This window comes from Hesperophylax consimilis, chromosome 16, assembly GCF_061612785.1.
Source record: "Hesperophylax consimilis isolate HC1 chromosome 16, BYU_Hcon_1.0, whole genome shotgun sequence".
Classification (NCBI taxonomy): domain Eukaryota; kingdom Metazoa; phylum Arthropoda; class Insecta; order Trichoptera; family Limnephilidae; genus Hesperophylax; species Hesperophylax consimilis.
In genome coordinates this window covers 13980733-13999645 of record NC_142851.1, presented here as the reverse complement: position 1 = coordinate 13999645, position 18913 = coordinate 13980733, and the positions used below count along the sequence as shown (strand labels likewise).

At 35.5% G+C, this 18913-nt stretch overlaps 1 protein-coding gene across 1 annotated transcript in view; it reads left to right on the top strand.

Moving 5' to 3' along the window:
• The window catches only part of Ser (protein serrate), a 389512-nt gene that overhangs the window by 361444 nt on the left and 9155 nt on the right, over positions 1-18913 (top strand). The window contains exons 11-14 of the mRNA XM_089640941.1: positions 10999-11149; positions 17041-17154; positions 18118-18231; positions 18328-18423. Coding sequence (XP_089497067.1) covers positions 10999-11149; positions 17041-17154; positions 18118-18231; positions 18328-18423 — 475 coding nt within the window. The remainder of the gene's footprint in view (positions 1-10998; positions 11150-17040; positions 17155-18117; positions 18232-18327; positions 18424-18913) is intronic.

Here is an 18913-nt window from a genome sequence, read left to right as displayed (position 1 = left end):
ATAACTTATAACACCAACGCTCGGACAAGAGCGAAACCTGTTATACGAATGTTTAACCGTAAATAAAACCAACAGGTAATGTAACAGTAGAATAATATACTAAAAGCGTAATTCTTATTTAAATTTTAAGCACGCTTTTAACTATTCCGTGGTAACCTTCGTATCTTAGAGGTATATACGCAACAAAATCCCACTCTCATTCAAAAATCACAACAATATTAAAACATTTAAATCTGAAATAAAATGCTGGACACAATTAACGGAGAGATCTGAAATAGAAAAAAAAATCACACCAAATACAGACTGAAACCTAAACTACTCAACTGCACTAAAAACCATCTCAAGTCCTCAGCATGGAAGATTCCAATGAGGATATCATCATATCTATTTGTTACAAAAATGGAAGACAATAATTTTTACAAAAATGTATTATGTATGGCATTTATCATTTTGGTACTGTTTTGTCTATGGGTTGTAATGTTAATCATTACTTTTGATAAAACTTACAAAAATTTTAAATGTAAAATCAATAAATATGTAGGTAGGTACTTTACTTTGCTTTAGATATCTCAATCCATTGGTTAGCTAACCAATAATATCTGTTTTTTTAATGTTTTAACTGGTAGGAACCTTCTTAAATCATACGGTCCAATATGGATCGTGATGTTTAGATTTTTAACATGCCTACCCACTTATTAATCCGAAATATTTTATTGTATCCGCGTCCCGTAATAAATCTATTCGGATCTAGAGATTGGTATAATCGAAACATCCGGTCCAGAAACTCTAAAAATCGAATCATGTTCGAAGTATTCGCTCTGATGACAAAACTATAAACAACGAAGTTTGGTTCTGCCATAAAATTATTTATCTGAGAATAAAAAAATACACTTATGATTATCGCTATATGGGAATCGTGCCATTTCGAATGAATTTTGTCGATTATTTTTTTTAAATATACCTTACCAATAAGATATACAGTGTCCTGACAATTTATTATTGCCAACCCAAAATATTATTATTTTTCAAAAAAAAAATTTTTGATTTTCTTTACTTGTTGACTTTTTTCTTTATATGTTTACTTCGTTCATTCACCAAAATTTTACAGAAATAATAATATGATCTCAACTACTTACAAAATAGACAATTTTATTATCGGGCTAGTAACACCGTTGTTCTGTCAGCCATTTTATTTTACGTTAGTTCTTATTCTGTCACTGTCGAGTGAGCGCAGGTTATTTTTATTCTCGATTATTTTGGAACTTATAAAGGAAGTAGATTAATTAATTATTAGAAAATTACAGATTTTAACTTGTAGTTATACATTTATTCACAATACAATAAATATGTTTTGGTAGCGATTTGATTTAAAAATATATTATTTAGTTATGCTAAATACCCTTTTAAACCTACTTTTGTTGTTTTTAGCCATGGTAAAGGGAAAAAACACCTATCTCCAAGTCAACTAGTGTAAGCTGACTATTAGAAACACACTACAAACTTCGTGTTTCATAAATATCATTAAAAATAAACCTGAAACTAAGATGTAGAGGAGAAGTTTGGGTGGCCATAATAAATTGTCAGGGGAATGTATATGTGTACATATCATAAATATGATTAATAAGTAAGTGGTACAAAATGAATATAAAGGGCCTTACTAATAAACGTGTTGTAAATTTGACACAACTGGTTGGGTAAAAATTAAAGTAAGAGGGTTAAAATATAATAATTGATAATGTATCAGATTATCTGTACTGTAACAGAACAATTCCTGCTAAAAATGACCTACCGGAGGTTAGGTTGTTTGTGGTTTCAAGAAAATTGTTTATGAGTTTTTTTATTTTTCGGAATAACTTTATTGAGTAAAACCTCAAATTGTAATATTTAAATATTGAAGACAATATTAGTGATTTCTAAACGAAAATCTGAAACAGAAAAATCAGAAAAGGAAACGGTCACATCTGGGACTCGAACCCAGGACCCTTGTCTTTCCGTGACAGTGCTCTACCAACTGAGCTAATGGGACCCTATTCCCCTCGGTCACTTTTAACTGTATCATACTTCGAATAAGAACTACTAACATTGTCTTCATTTTTTCACCTCACATTTTTATTGGCAACTATCTTTATGTATGATCGCAAGATTCAATCCGAACTAAATGCAATCCAGACAGCGTCTTTGTAGATAAACCTATCTTATTTTTTTATTTTTTTTTATGTGCGACATCTGTTGACTTTTCTGCAAGTCTAGAATGAATATTTATTTTTCGGAATAACTTTATTGAGTAAAACCTCAAATTGTAATATTTAAATATTGAAGACAATATTAGTGATTTCTAAACGAAAATCTGAAACAGAAAAATCAGAAAAGGAAACGGTCACATCTGGGACTCGAACCCCGACCCTTGTCTTTCCGTGACAGTGCTCTACCAACTGAGCTAATGGGACCCTATTCCCCTCGGTCACTTTTAACTGTATCATACTTCGAATAAGAACTACTAACATTGTCTTCATTTTTTCACCGCACATTTTTATTGGCAACTATCTTTATGTATGATCGCAAGATTCAACCCGAACTAAATGCAATCCAGACAGCGTCTTTGTAGATAAACCTATCTTATTATTTATTTATTTTTTAATGTGCGACATCTGTTGACTTTTCTGCAAGTGTTTATGAGTTGTTTTATTTATTTTTTTGTTTAGACAGTTTTGAGCCTACAATTTGATGCTTGTTTGTTTGGACAGTTTGGAGTCTACAATTTGATGCTTGTTTGTTCGTGTAATTTAAAAATTAATATACTGTAACTAACTAACTAACTAACCATCACGCCGTTTCCCTGCAGAGGTAGGCTCTAGAGAACGGACCGCCAAACAACTCGGTCTTGGCAAACACTTCTAACCTCATTCACATTCATACATCGTCTCATACATACTCTTCTATTATTCTGACTCTTGACATGGCCCGACTCAAGTATCTGATTCACTCGATCGAGCCATGTCTTCCTCGGTGGTCCCGACTTCTGCTACCATTCGCATTCGCGTCATATATTCTCCTTACACTCCTTTCTTCGCTCGTTCGCTCTACTTGTCCAAACCATGTAAGCGTCGCTTTCTTAATCTTACTCATGAAACTTACATCAGCCTTGCACTTTTTGCGGATCTCCACATTTCGCCTCAGAGATTTCAACAGCATTCAGAATACTTTCATCCATCATTTTGAAAATAAATATATTCATCCTGACTTCGTAGCTCTTTACTCGACCGAGTTACTCTTTTACATTTCTTTCCTCCGAGAAATAATAAGTTCGCTTGGTCAGTAGCCCAGTGGGTACCCCGGGCGCGCGCTGCAGGGGGGAGCTCCGCTGGCGGGGGTAAGAATGGGGTTAAATTAATTGGAAGCTTCGTCTCGTTACCCTTTACCAGTGAGAATATTTAAATCACCCCGTTCAGGCTTCAATATTATATGATTACTTTGGTTTAATTTCAGACCTCAAACAGCGTGATATCTTTTCTTAGTAAATATATTTGAGGAAAGCAATTTAATATGTTAAAGATTTATGCGTTTTCATTTTGAAATATTTAAAGGTATTGTTTAAAATGGAATCAGAAATGTCAGGTAACTCTATATTTTACCATTACAAAGCTACGTATATAAGATTCATTAATTTATCGACCAACCTAACCTAACCTAGCCCAACCTTTACAACACCTACTAGGTCTAAATTTAAACCGACCGACATTATTGGCTGTTTCCAAATCACCCGGAGAAAAACGTATATTGCTGATTTATTAAAATCCTGTATATCCTGGATAGCATGCCATTTTCCTAATAAACTCTTAGTACATTCATTATATGCACCTGCGTTTATCCTGATAGTACACAATGACGAAATGCTAAAATATTATAATTTTAAGTTAATTAGAAAACCTGTTAATTCTATCGTTAGAGGCCTGCAGTCCCGTTTTTAACCGGAATATGAATAATTTATAGATATTCTTAATAAATTGGCAATATTTTACATTGGTAAGTTTTCTCCGTGCATAGTTAAAAAGCTGATGGAACCTTTTTTTACTATCAAATTACCTTAACTTAACCTCGCTAATTTCAGCCAACTATTCTGAATTTCAGGGGATACGTATCCAACAAAACAAATGGAATATTTTTGCATTATGTATGTTTTTGATCCAGCGACCTTTCAATCAATCTTCCACGACATCATCAGAACATGATTATTACATGGCTCTACTTCTTTACTAAAAGTTACTATTCAAGTCTTGAAACTTTCAGCTGTCCTTACCATGTATCTTTGATCTACCAACGTCAATCGTAGGCTTCCTAATTGAAACCTACATAACATCATTTGAACCGTTTTGACCATCTGCAGGACTTCCATTAATGAAAGCTAACAAGTCGTTCTTATGGCAATCTAAATCTTGGACGCGCAGCATCTAACATCTAATTAGACATATTGGTTGTTCCGTGTTTGCTCTCGTTAGATCGTCCTCCGATATGGTCAAGACGCAGTCTGCATCCAATTATTATATGGCTGGCCTCACGGGCTTATATTTACATCCATTATGCCATTGTCGGCACTTCTAATCGCGCCGTTCTGCGATACTCTTCGTTCGGCCACAATAATGCTGCCTCACTGTAAGTTACAGCATTGGATGTATCCGATGCTGAAATAGCCACGGAGGATATTCATAGTATCTACTAATACTCGTATATCGACTGCAAGACCAGTATGTTAACTGAGAATCATAGTATATCACTGAATGGAGGTTTAGTTAATTCAAATATTCCAATGCAGGTAGGTGCCATGTTTTTCGTTATTGTGGCCGACGTGTATTGACTGTCCCGAATTCATCGAACTCAAGAAGCCAATGTCCGTGAATAAGACTTTCGGCTGACGGACTTTTCCAAGATCCGCTGACGAAACGATCGAGTTCAACAAAGGGCGATGGAATTTGGATTCTATGACAAAATATTGGAGATCAACGGGGAACAAAACCCGTCAGTGGGAGTAGTGGGATGAAGGATTTTAGCTCAGGTATTTGAACTAAATACACTACGCAATCAACGTGTTGTCATTTCTCAACGCCTGCTAAAGACTGACGCGACGCGAAGTTGGCATAATTCTTCAGCATAGTACGCAGCCGTGACATTAATATTATATTTCATCATTATTATATCCCAAATTTATTTTTCTTCTGGAATCATTGCCTCATTGCTGGGGGTCGTGATCCTGATTGAAATTGCTCTGATTTATCTATTTATTTAACGCCCAGAGGGCTTTTACATGGTTGGTACCTAGTATAATTTTAATTTGACAGATACTTTGAAACATAAAAAATAAGAATAAAATTACATTTGATAAAAGCTATGCAACAAGTCATACAAACACAAGAAACAAAAACAGAAAATTACAGCTATTTGTAGGTTTACATGATGTGTCTAGGAGTATTGTTGAAATAAATGTTTTAAATGATCCACAAAACTTGCCAAGTTGGTATTGAATATGTCAACATCACCCAAGTAATGATTTCCCATGGTGTGAAGTCGTTGTATCGGAGAGTGGGCAATGTAGTTACGCTTATGTATGCTGCTGTAGAATATTGTATTTTGTCGTGTTGTTACTGTGGGTGTATGTAAGTTGCAGGAGTTCACAACAGTCGAATTTAGAGTTAAGTGTTTATGAGCCAAGTTTCTCCTCCTCACAGTCCTGCGCTGCACGGAGAGCCTCAAACGCTGTCATATTGCGACATTTGACCAGTTCATCAGTAATCTCCCACTGATTCTGTCACTTTGCCATTATCCACGAGTTTCTCCAGGTTCGTATTCGCAGTTTTGCGAGCGACGCGTCTCTAATTTCCAAATCATGGAAAATACAATTTTCGCTCCCATTAAAATTCTCGCTTCTTTGTAAATTTAACAACAATATTCTCATTGTTCTCCTGCATTATCCAAGTTATATGCTCCAATGATGTAACACACTGTACCAGAGACCAGAGCCATGTATCAAATAATCTCTACCAGATCTCCCTCGATACTCTATGCTCTAAACGTATTGCGTTTATGGTTGTGAATACACATTGTTATGTTATACTGCTATCGTTCCTGTTTAATAATATCAAATGGTTATGTAATCTTTCTCATTGTTATCGCGAGAATATTCTTTACCGCCAATCATACTTTTGTGATTTTATCTGGAATCTAAAGAGACGTGTTGATTGGATGACACGATTTAGATTAGTTTTTGTAAAATTAACAGAAATATTAAGAAATTTCTCTATAATATCAGTAGCCAACTGAGGCAAAATATAAGGTAGAAACGAGGAATGCATCTGAGATCTGTATTATGGATTATCGCTATTATTGTAGATATTCTGAATACAGTATAAAAAATAATAATGCTTTTATCGTCTAGGTTTCCTAGATTTCCTCGCCCGAAGGCAAAAACTCCCATAAAAAGGACATGCTGACTCTTCATTACACCATGAAGTAATTGCTGAGTTCTAATTCTTCAGAATATCACGAAGCAATTGCTTAGCAGTTCAATCTCTTCCGAGTATCATGAAGTAATTGCCTACGAGTTGAGTATCGTGAAGCAAAGCTTTAGAGTTCAATCTCTTCAGAGTAGCATGGAGCAATTGCTTAAGAGTAGAGTATCGTGAAGCAACGCTTTAGAGTTCAATCTCTTCAGAGTATCATGAAGCAATTGCTTAAGAGTAGAGTATCATGTAACAATGCTTAAGAGTTCAATCTCTTGAGATTTTCATGAGTTTCATGACGCATAAACACGGTTCAAGTAACTCTGCAAGTAAGCAGGTTCGTTTAATTCGCCGTCAGTGCACCGTGGGATCCTCCCCAGGACGGCATTATTTATTGCAGTTTAATTTGGGTCCTTCTCCGCCACAGGAGAAGGCAACACCTGCGCCTATTTGTCCGTTCTTACAAATTGTCGCTAAACCGGACGAGCTCGCCGGTCGTAAGGGCGTTTATTCCGCAGTTCAATTTATCAGTGACGATTACAGCGTTTATTCACTCATTTTTCAATTAGCCCGACACGTGTCAAGACTATGTATTTTGTAAAATTGCGGGATACCTGCGCAAAATGCGAGGTTTGGGTAGGTATCTACCGATAGCAGTATTCATTTCGATATTTCAGCGTGAATCAATACAATTAATCAATATCTGTTCGATTTAAATCTGTTACTTAATCTGCGTTAGAAATGCTTTAGGATGCAGGTGAATTTTAATTGTGTCTATAACTGTCGGTATCTATAATTTCTCCTCAAGAAAGTTTTCTTTTGCGACCCCGCTCCCCTTTGTAATTTATTTCAGGTATGTTGGTATGTAGATACATAGATTCGTGTCGAATACAAACAAGAACTGAAAAGATATCAAAATAACGACTCGTATACATTCCATTAATGAACTCTTTGAATCCCTTTAAAATAAACATTCATTCAAGCTTGCATCTCTACCTCCAACGATCTCAATGAGTTAACCATTTTACCATTGCAATATTCTTATTGTACCGCACGGAGAACACGTGTTATTGCCCTAATAAATATCATGACGGAATGCGACAATATCAGTAAGTATACATCAATATCTGTATGTAATAACACGTGTTCCGCCATGCTAATAAAACATTCGCTTTTGATTGATACTTTGTTACGAACTCTGTCAATTCATTCGTTGAAGACCTGCAATCCCGTTTTTTAACACGAAAACAGATTTTTAATAAATGAAGAGTCTTTTATATCAGTAAGTTTTCTCCGTGTAGTTACCAAAAGATTCTACTATTTTTATATTTATGTGTACTTACATGCACGCTTTCACCACCTCCAAATCTATGACCACGATAATGTAATGAACCCTCAATTTGATAGCGTGAATATCCACTTTTATAATCGATAGTATTTCGGCCAATTCGAGTCCCAGGTTCCCAAGACAATCTACGTACGCAGCTCCAGATTCCGCCTCCAAAATAACTCTGGTATAAATAAGAGTCCAAGATTAAATCTCGTTCTAATCGCTTGGGTAACCTTCACGCCTCCCAGACTATATACTAGGCACATACTAGACAACAAGTACTGTACTACATCGCTACATACGGCTTGTACTGCATACCAGGAGTTAATCAATTGCCCGCCACACTTATAACTGTAGTTGATTGCATTGTTTGGACCTTAACGATTGTTGATTATTGGTTTGATCCGAAATTAAGCGTGATTGCACGGAGAGTATCTCTTAATTGTGTACGTTTTGCAACTGGTTCTTTGTCTTACAAATGTTGGGAGGAATTTATCTCGACGTTGATGGGCCATCAATGTAATCCGAATGGACCGAAGAATGAGGAAAACTGATTGATGTAATTATTCGAGTCGTTTGTACTTTGGGAAGTCTCGCCGTTTGAATGATATTTTCGTATGTAGGCATTGTAAGTAATTATTATTTATTTTGGAAGAATTTCTGCTATCTCAGCCTTCCTTTTCTTGTGAGATCATCAAACCTTCACCTTAATACAGAGTATTGCGCCGACAATCCATTTATTGTGCTGCGTGGTTTACCCATTTCCGTTTAATTTTGGCCTTAGTTAAGATAATGATTTTGGAATCATAATATCCAACCGATTTGTCTTATGGTCCAATAGAATTACTTCAACCATCTTCCTCTCCATGTCAAACTGGGTAATAATTATTTTGTTACCAATGCCTTTTTTTTTTTTTTTTTACAGTATTACCGCACAAGAGTCCCAACTGCTCCCGTCTGGAGCCAGTGAGACTATGGCATCCCCAATTGGGGTATGTTGTGAGGCTGAGGGTATTGGGGAGGGGAGGGAGATGGGGAAGAGGAAGGTGGGGAAGTACCTGGCTATTCAGATCTGGTCACCAAACACGGCTAAAGCCATTTCAAGCAACGTTTCAATTCTGAATGGTGGTCTTACACCAGGGCGATACTGAGAGTATCTTCCACTCTGGAACGTGCCGCAAATATACTATATATTATTTTTAATTAATTAATTGTGAAATAACACAAATTAATCAAATAAAATTTATTTGCGCACGCCGGGTTCGAACCCGCGACCTTCGGATCTGTAGTCAAAAGCGTATACCACTAGACCACGCCGGCCGTCAAACTACTGCCTACATCGATGATTTTGGCTGTTAGGACAGAGCTTTTTGGTATGAGTCTTATTTAAATTTCCATCGAAAGTTTTAAAATGATATTTCCATCTCTCTACGCAACTCTAGTCTTTACGCAATCTATTTAACCCTTTCAGCAGCAATATTTTTTGGCCTCGATGTTTAATTATTGGGCCCTTTTTAGGAGCTTTTATATAGGAATAGTGAAAATTGTACAGTTTTTTCTTTCTTTTTATACATAATTGAAATGCACCAGTAAAAATCATTTATTTAGAATTGATGGTGTCTATTGACTGGGTATAATTATTTCCCTCTTCGGCATAATTCTCGGCAATGAGGAGTACATACACACATGTTTTTCTACGTCGAAATAAATCCCGACTTGGATTACGTAGTGGAATCCGAAAGCTTATAAATGCAAGCAATTCTGGACTGTCAATTGCATCATTTAGATTTTTATATAGAAATATCGATTCGGTGAAAATCCTTCAGTCTGACAACTAAAGCATATTTACGAGTAGATCGTTTAAAAGAGTGTTGTAGTTCAACAAAATAGCTTTATGTGCTAAAAAGTTAACGAATAACTTAAAATCATTCTAGAACCTAGAACCACGACCAAACACGGAAACCCTGCAGTACAACCGTACATTATCGATGAGACCAAAGATGTTTAGTAAAAACAGTCAGGACTTAGGTTTGTTGGTTGGTTGATTGCAGCTTAGGTGTGGTATTGTGTAGTGTTGTGAGACCCAAGTGAGGTAGCTCGCCCCCGGGGCTCCCCGCCCACTAGCGGAGTCTCCGCGTCTCCTGCCACCACTCGCCGTACTTTATGGTTATTCAAATTACCCACCTGTCTGCGGGGTATTGTTGCTGTAGGATTACAACTCTATTCATGCAAAGCGACCGCATGAAATGTCAATGGCGCTGGATGAAGAAATTTCCACCTTATTTATTGGCGATTCTGAAATGGTGAGCGGATAAATGCAGCGTTTGAAATATTATTGTACCCTATTGTGTGCCTTCTGGAATATCACACGTTTGTTACGATTTGTGAGAAGTTCTTGCGGATATTAAACGTTTTTCCGGTAGTCGTAAAGTTAGTGGCTTTCTGCTTGTTATTGTAGTTACCGCATTACACGTGATAACATCAGCAGCAAACGCATTAGCTCATCACAGAACTTTATCTGATTTGCGGTATGAGTATTGACTTAAACTTGTACTTAAATAATAATACAAACTCAACGATTTCTCAATAAAATAAGCAATTTTCGTAATTAGTAAAAAAAGGTCGGGTTCAATTTACTAAGCCTACCAAAGTACTGTTATAACTCGATCATTTGGCATTTTTCAATTCAAATTTACTTGCTACGTTCCGGTTCAACGTGGTGGCCTTTTTGGATATTACCCTTTTATCCTGCCAGAGTTCACATGATCGTGATTCCTACTACGAACTGTCAAATCGGAATAATCAATATTATGGTACCAACATAATATGTCTAAGGGTACCTACCAAATTGTATTATCAATTTATTCCTTATTTGAATTTTTTTTAAATGATACGTAAAATATTTATGGTTTATAATTAAGTAGATGGGTATTTTAGTACCTACCTACAAATCTTATGATTTCAGAGGAATTTCGGTTTGCATTTATTAAATAAGAAAAAATTTGAAACACACTTTTTTGGACGTAAAACCTACTACAGTGGAATGGCTGACGTAAGTGGGGGATGGGAAGGAGAAAAGAAAGCCTCACTAAACATAGACGAATCTATTTCAAGTTAAAAGTAATGACGGTCTGTCACCAGTGTGATTCTGAGACTATATGTGTGGTTATTTTCCAGGACGACCGAGATCACTGCACCCCCAACCCGTGCGAGAACGGTGCCGCGTGCTTCAACACCCAGGGTGACTATTACTGCCACTGCCCCGCGGGCTGGAGGGGTAGGAACTGCTCGCACCCCCGAGCGCTCTGCGACTCACCCCCCTGCACAGGTTAGAACACTATACATTATACATCACACTACAAATACTGGTATTTTTATCACACAATTATATAACGATTCGCTTTTAAGTATAGTTTTATATTTTTATTTTTTTTATTGGGATTATGTTATATTGCTTTAGGTATTGCTAGATTTTATTAATTTTCATTTGTAAGGATTTTCAGTTCAATTGATGAACTATTGTTTTTTTGTTAAATCGACCTCCCCCTTAAAGGGGGTGGTTACGTCCTTGTCCCTGCTCTAACGCATGCGACTTTTGATCGTCGATTTTTTTCCTTTTAAATTTATAGAATATTGATGCTTTTTTATTTTTTTAATATGTTTTTCCAAATTTTAATGTGATTTTGTTCAAATTCGTCGTTTGTTTTCTGCTGAAATTTCATTAGTGTTCACTGGTGCATAAATACTAATCTTTGAGAATCTAGAGTCTTTTTTACATAAATTTAGCTCTGTGCGCCAAGGAGTAACCATTTGTTACTTATAACATGGCGAGAAAGTGGTGGGTCCCCTCAATGTTTTTCTTTATTCTATGCCCCTAACCAAAAAAAATATTGTTCCATGTTATGTTATATAACATGTTCCCTCCTTCCTTTCTTCAAAAAAGACCATCCACAGAACATCCCCAACGATGACATTGGCCCTGAGTGAATTTTTTTACCTCGGGACCTCCTGTGTGGAGTTAATATATATTTTTAAGTTTAAATAATTTTAAAAAAAATAAAACCGCCAAAGAATGGTCACCCGGAATTTCTTCCCGTTTTTTATAAGAATTCCAACTGTCCGAAGCCAATAAAACTATGGCGTCCCCAATTGGAATATGTTATATAGCTGAAAAATGGTAAGGTAAACAGAAGGAAAAGAGAAAAGTTGGGTAAAACCTAATTTTGACCAAAACGCTTTGCCCGGTCAGTGGCCGAGTTGGCATCGCGTTTGGGTCCCATCCAGGCGTAGTGTGTTCAATTCCTCGGCTGGCTATGTCCTCCATCAACTCAAGCAACATTTTCGGCTTACTTCGGTGGTAGTAGGAGATTTTCAAATATCGTCAGGTTATTCGCAACCCGGGAATGTTTATCTTTCTTTAAATAAATTTATAGTTATTTGTCTAATTACTCAGTTACTTACTTACCTCATTATTTTCCTGATTCACCTTTCCTTACACATACACATATACGGTGTCCGGGGTGTGCGTTAACTTCGGGAGGAGATTTTATATGATGGTATAAGTAAAAAAAATAAATAACTTTTTCGAAATTCCAATGTGTATTTTCCCATATAAGTTTATTTATTTTCCAATACAAACAATTCAACTTTTTGACCTAAAAATTACCTTAAAATTTTTCGAAGAAGTTATTTATCTTTTTTACTTCTACTATCGCGTAGAATCACCCCCCGAAGTTAAAGCACTTTACTCCCGGGCACCCTGTATTTTCTTGTTGTATCTTTTATTTCGTGTTGTGAATAGAACCAGCCGCATTTGAAGTGTGTTCTGCATAATTAATAACATCGTGCGTCGTAATAAGAAGTAACTAAGTTTGCACAAAAAATAGACAAGTGACTGCTTGTAGACTTGTAGGTGTACCTATCAGAGTGTTGCTTATCTTTAAAAATACCTAAACATACCCAGTCTTTTAAGTATTTGAAGCCATAAAGCTATTTTAAATCGGCACGTTTTCTATTAATGATCAAAATCAATCACGGATTTTTTTGGAAAATTGTTGTCGTATCGTTTATCGCCAATTTTCATTTAATTTAAAAAAATCGCCAAAATGCGTTTTTTTTATTTAATGAAGTTCAGACACAAATATTAAAATGTTTTCCAATAATATTCTAAAGAACTTAATTCGCTACATTATACAGCAAAACCATATCTGAAAAGGTGTTTATATGCCTGATATTTTTAATAAAAATACCTATGATTAAAATATGCTTGAAATAGGTTGTGTCCTATTCACATTACTTATTGAAATCATTCATAATATTTCTAATCGATCAAATTTTCGAACCGAAAACACGTGATTTTTGCATTGCATCGCCTTAAGAGGAAGCTACAAGCCAAAAATGTGTATATTCTTGGTATACCTTATATTTTAGGTAAGAGGCATTAAAATCGCTTGACAAACGGAGTCTAGAAACGTTCGATTTCAAGCAAAAAACTCGGTTTTTATTTATTTAGTAAATAATTTTATAAGAAAGCAAAAAAGTTAATCAAGTGAATCTGTCACAGACAACCTTAGCTATAATAATGTATTTTTAAAAAGTTGTTTTCTTTACGCGTTCATACATTTCTATTGAAAAAATATTTTTTGTAGTAGTTTACATTTATATTTTTTGTTGAGTAATTTATTTTTTATTTGCACTCTACTCAAGCAAAACGATAGGAAAACCTTCAATTTATCTAAAGCATATTTTTGGTATTCATAATGTACACCAATTCGTTATAAATATTAATCAAAATAGTGATTTAGCATTAAGCTTCGCCTTAAGTAAACATTATTACTTGTATCAACGCAGAATTACGGATTACAATATCCGTTTCCTTTAATTAATTACGGCCAGCCGTGTGCACCTTGCATCTTGAGAGAAACGTGCAACGAAGGTGAGTTATATGAAAGGATAGATTTAATTATTTATCCCTCTGTCTAGGATGAAGGAAGACGACTGCCAGAACGATCAGATAGTCCCAAGCAAAACTGCTAAATTAGCATCTGTAATGTTGCACGATGGTTAAAAACAGTATTCCATACTAATCCTTTAGAGATATCCGACTACCTCATGTGGATTCCAAATCACAACTTCTCTGCTAAGCAATATGCACCCAGCATCACCTGACACCTTGTAAATTACACCCAACGAATAACCTTCCGAGGTTTAGGTACATAATACGTACTGCGAGGGGTTCACGTTAAACTGATTTGTGCCGGTTTTCTACCGTAACTAAACAGACCGGGAGATGTTGCGTTAATAGCTAATATTCAAAGCGGATAAACTGAGGAACCTATGCCCGCGTCTAGGTACAATCAAATTTTATTAGACAACTCCAAGGTAGCACCAAATCAATTCTAATTACACTTTATTGGTAGTTCCATATTATTCATGTCAATCGGTAATTACATCTCGTGTATCTCGAATAATCTAGAACGCAATCCCATTTATCAATTTTTTACACGATTTTAATAAATTTCAATTTGCTTAGATGGTATCCTTTTATCTTTAGAAGGAATTAACAATTCGCACGTACGTCGATATAAATAAACTCGTTTATCATTGTGTGATAGGGAAAGAGATACATTTTTCGTAACATAGTATGGCGGAGAGGCAAAAACAACATATTTCATATTTCCGCACGCTGCCCTACTCCTTGCAGGGCCGCAAAGAGATAAGAAAGTTCTATAAAAATGTGCACGTCTTTTTCTTGGCCAGCACTCTTCAAGTTTCCATAAAATGCGGCATTTTAAATCGGGCCCTATGTCAAATAAATATTATATAATATTTTAGAGCTCCCGGGAATTGATAAAGGTAGGACAAATAGCTAAGTAACAAACTAATCGTGGCGCCGCGCCGTTTCCCCGCAGGGGAAGCAAAGATTGTCCACAAACTCCGTACTTCGTTCGCATTCATATAAGATGTAATATTATAATCTAAATAATATTCTGATATGACTCGAGTACTTGATCGTGCCACGTCTTTCTCGGTCGTCCTCGATATCCTCTACCATTCACTTTCGCGTCATATATTCTCCGTACATCGCTTCATCTGCTGCATATGTGCAAACCATATAAGTATCCCTTTCTTAATCTTTTCACAATATTTTCTTCAGCTTTGCGTTATTTCCTGATATTCTCATTTGTGACACGGTCACAGATGGTTTTACCACAGGATATCTCATTTCTATAGCATTCAGTCTACTTCAATCATAAGAACACTCTCATCGGGATAACTACTATAATATCATAAAGTTTGTAAAATAAAAACAATAAATAATAATCCTTGTAAAACAAAAACAAAAATACTCGGAATTTATAATTAAGGGGCGGTTTTCTGTTGGGCCGAACGAAAATATTGTAAATTTGGTATTAGGGAATCAGAAGACGCTGAGTTACGGCCTCCCTTCACTTGGTCCCCGCTGCGGCCGATCCGCCGTGCTTTGGGAGTCAGAGAGCCGCCCGCTGTGAGCGGAATAACTGCAGATAAATTAACCGATCGGTTAATAACCCTCCTTACTCCATGCGCTCCTGATCGTTCTTTGGCTCTGTCTTCGTTCCCATTATAAAACGCGATTAATTACAAATAGTCAGCTTAGTACCTACTCCTTTATTTCGTTTTGCGCATTTACATAAATTATTTGTAATGAGGCACTATTTATTATTGTTTTTTTTTCATGACTTGACCATTAATAATTGCGATACTTACCTATATACCATATGCGAATAGTGCACAAGAGTCCTAATTACTCCTAACTGTCCGAAGCCAGTCATAACCCTATAGGTGTTTCGAAAATTAGCATCGTTATCGTGTGTATATAAAAGGATTTGATAATATTTTTGTAATTTGAAAATGCACGCCAATAAAACCTAATATGTATTAATTTATTCCTTTTTCGACATTAAATTTTATATAATACATAGGTACTCAATTTACTATAAATATGGGTTGCATGTGAATTCAAGTTTCCATTTTGTTATTTATTCCTTTTTCGACATTAAATTTTATATAATACATACTCAACTTATTATAAATATGGGTTGCATGTGAATTCAAGTTGCCATTTTGTTATTTATTCCTTTTTCGACATTAACTTTTATATAATACATACTCAATTTACTATAAATATGGGTTGCATGTGAATTCAAGTTGCCATTTTGTTATTTATTCCTTTTTCGACATTAACTTTTATATAATACATACTCAATTTACTATAAATATGGGTTGCATGTGAATTCAAGTTGCCATTTTGTTATTTATTCCTTTTTCGACATTAACTTTTATATAATACATACTCAATTTACTATAAATATGGGTTGCATGTGAATTCAAGTTGCCATTTTGTTATTTATTCCTTTTTCACATTAAATTTTATTTAATACATACTCAATTTACTACAAATATGGGTTGCATGTGAATTCACATTATGCTTTGCATGGTCGCCATTAATTCCTAACTAGACGTATATCCTGATTTAAGGAATTCATTTTTGGTGGGTATCAAAATCTTGAGTTGAATTGTAAAGCTATCATATTTTTGTAATTATTATTTTTTTATAATTTATTGTCCATTTTGAAATGAAAATTTAAAACTGTAAAATGTAAATTAAGTTATGTTTTTAACAGTTTCTCCAACTCATTTCTTCCCAGGTCAATAAGCCATTAATTTTGTAATTTGTTGCTTAATGATGATAATTTGCTGTTTCTTACCTCGGGTAAGATTTTGTTCTATATTTTTGGTCCAAAATAAGTGTGTGTTTTAGCATGCTCACAATGTGCACATCCTCTTCCTAACTTAACCTAACCAAACCTAACCTAACTATGCTTAATCTACCCCTACAGCGTTCCTCTCCTTTTTGGATTTTCTACTTTGGTCGATTACGCATATGCACTATCTGTAGGGTTAGGTTAGGTAACCCGCGCAAATACAATTCATAAATTAAATTCTATTTTGAACCCCCACCAGTGGGCGATTTAAGTCAATCAAGAGTTAAATGTGTTTTGGGGGCAATTTCTATGATTTTGGGCTACACGCATACAGTATGTTTATAGAGTCATGCAAAACTATCAATTTTAATTGTGTAACAGTCCAGTACCTTGTTTAGGCAGAAACCCAGGACTTTCACAATCCTTATTTGTTTCACCCTTCAACCCCGACTAAACCTCTCCTAACTTGCAGGTCTGGAGGCGTGCGCCGGGGGCTGCGGAGAACATGGGAGGTGCGCCGCCCACCCCGCTGGAGGCTTCCACTGCACCTGTGATCCGGGCTTCTCGGGGAAATACTGCCACGAAAGTAAGTAGCTTTATCGTTACATAAGTAATAAGCATACATGGTAAATATGTCAAATTCAGCAGTGGCGTGCAGTGACTCACATGTGTTCATAAAAAAAATGGTTTTTAAGTACGTCCCATTTCATGAGTGAAAACAGTTTTCATTTCGTTTTTTTTATTAAAACATCAACAGAATGCTACATGAAACTAAAACAGCTTTTTCTGAATTAACCTTAGATTTTTTATAATTACATTTTCATGGTTTAATCCACGTTTTACATAATCAAGAATATTTTATTTGCTAGGATTTAACAAAATCATTTCACCAACTATATATAACCTGTCGACATTTTTTGGCATCTTGAAAAACGATTTGGGGGGGTTTTTGCTGTTTGTTCGTAAACTGAACCACGAAACCCACTTTTGTAAAGTTTTTTTAATCAATATTGATCAAAATATAAATTAAAAAAACGCAAAACACTGCCACCAAATACTAAATAAATTAATTTGCCACCATTGAAAGAAATTTCAAAATCAACATGTTACGCTAGCTCCCTCTAGTGGCTAGAGTTGTTGAAATTGCAACTATTTCACTGGAGTTGGACGTATTATTAATATTATAGGGTATTTGGTGCTACAATGTACACCTTTCTTTTTTTTACTGAATAGCTTTCGAAAACTAACTTTTGCATGTCGAAGCACCCGCAGATGAGAGATTGTAGTTGCGGCGACAGTTGGAAAATATTCCAAAAGTCTTTTCAGTAAACTAATTTGAAAAAGTCTCTCTAGTGTCGCGTCACTTGTCTTTCATATACCGTAATGGATTTTTATGTCCGCAACTGTTGCAATACAACTGTGGCCGCAAGTAAAGTCTCTTGTCTGCGGGCTGCTTTAATCAAAAAAGAAAAGCACCTTTTTGTCCACTTTCTAGATGTACCTCATCCATGTGACAGTTTCTAATAAGCGTTTTTGTTTTTGTTTTTAGACATCAACGACTGCAAGTACAACCCGTGTCAGAACGGGGGAACCTGTGTGGACAAAATCAACTCGTTCCAGTGCATCTGTCGGGAGGGCTGGCAGGGTGACATCTGCAATATAAGTAAGTTTCCTTCGTTTTCCTGAACTTACAACCCTGTAATCAGAAACTGCAATTCAAATATTTCATTATTGCTAATTGCACTTTTTATCTTTGCAGATGTAGACGAGTGCAACCCCAATCCTTGCAGAAATAATGGAACGTGTTCTGATGGAAATGCTGATTTCTCCTGTATCTGTAGAGATGGGTGGAAAGGTATTTAAAGCACTTTCTGACAATGAAACAGAATTAAATAAAATACAAACTTTATAACTTAACTATCAACTTATCAATCACTAAAAGTACCCATTGGATACAAAAAATTTTATCCATTTGGCACCGGCGTAATCTGAAAATGCACTCAACAAGAGGTATTAAGTTGCGAGAGCTCGGCATTTCAAAGGTTAATGCAAAAAAGCAAATTTTCAGCATTCACAATACCTACCACTCAAGTTTTCAAAAGTTTTATTTTTTTGGAAATTTTGAATCTCTGGACAAAATTTGAAGCTTTCTGTACTAACATTTTTTTTTATTTTGCATAATGATGTATTAGAGCAAAGGACAATATTATTGTAACATTTTTTTAATGTTTTTTAAAAGTCACAGCACGCCACTGGTATATTTTTGGTAATCCCTCGGAATACGATAAATAAATATGTGTGGGTGTGGCCTATTTCACGATATTGCTCGCCATTCAACGCCATAC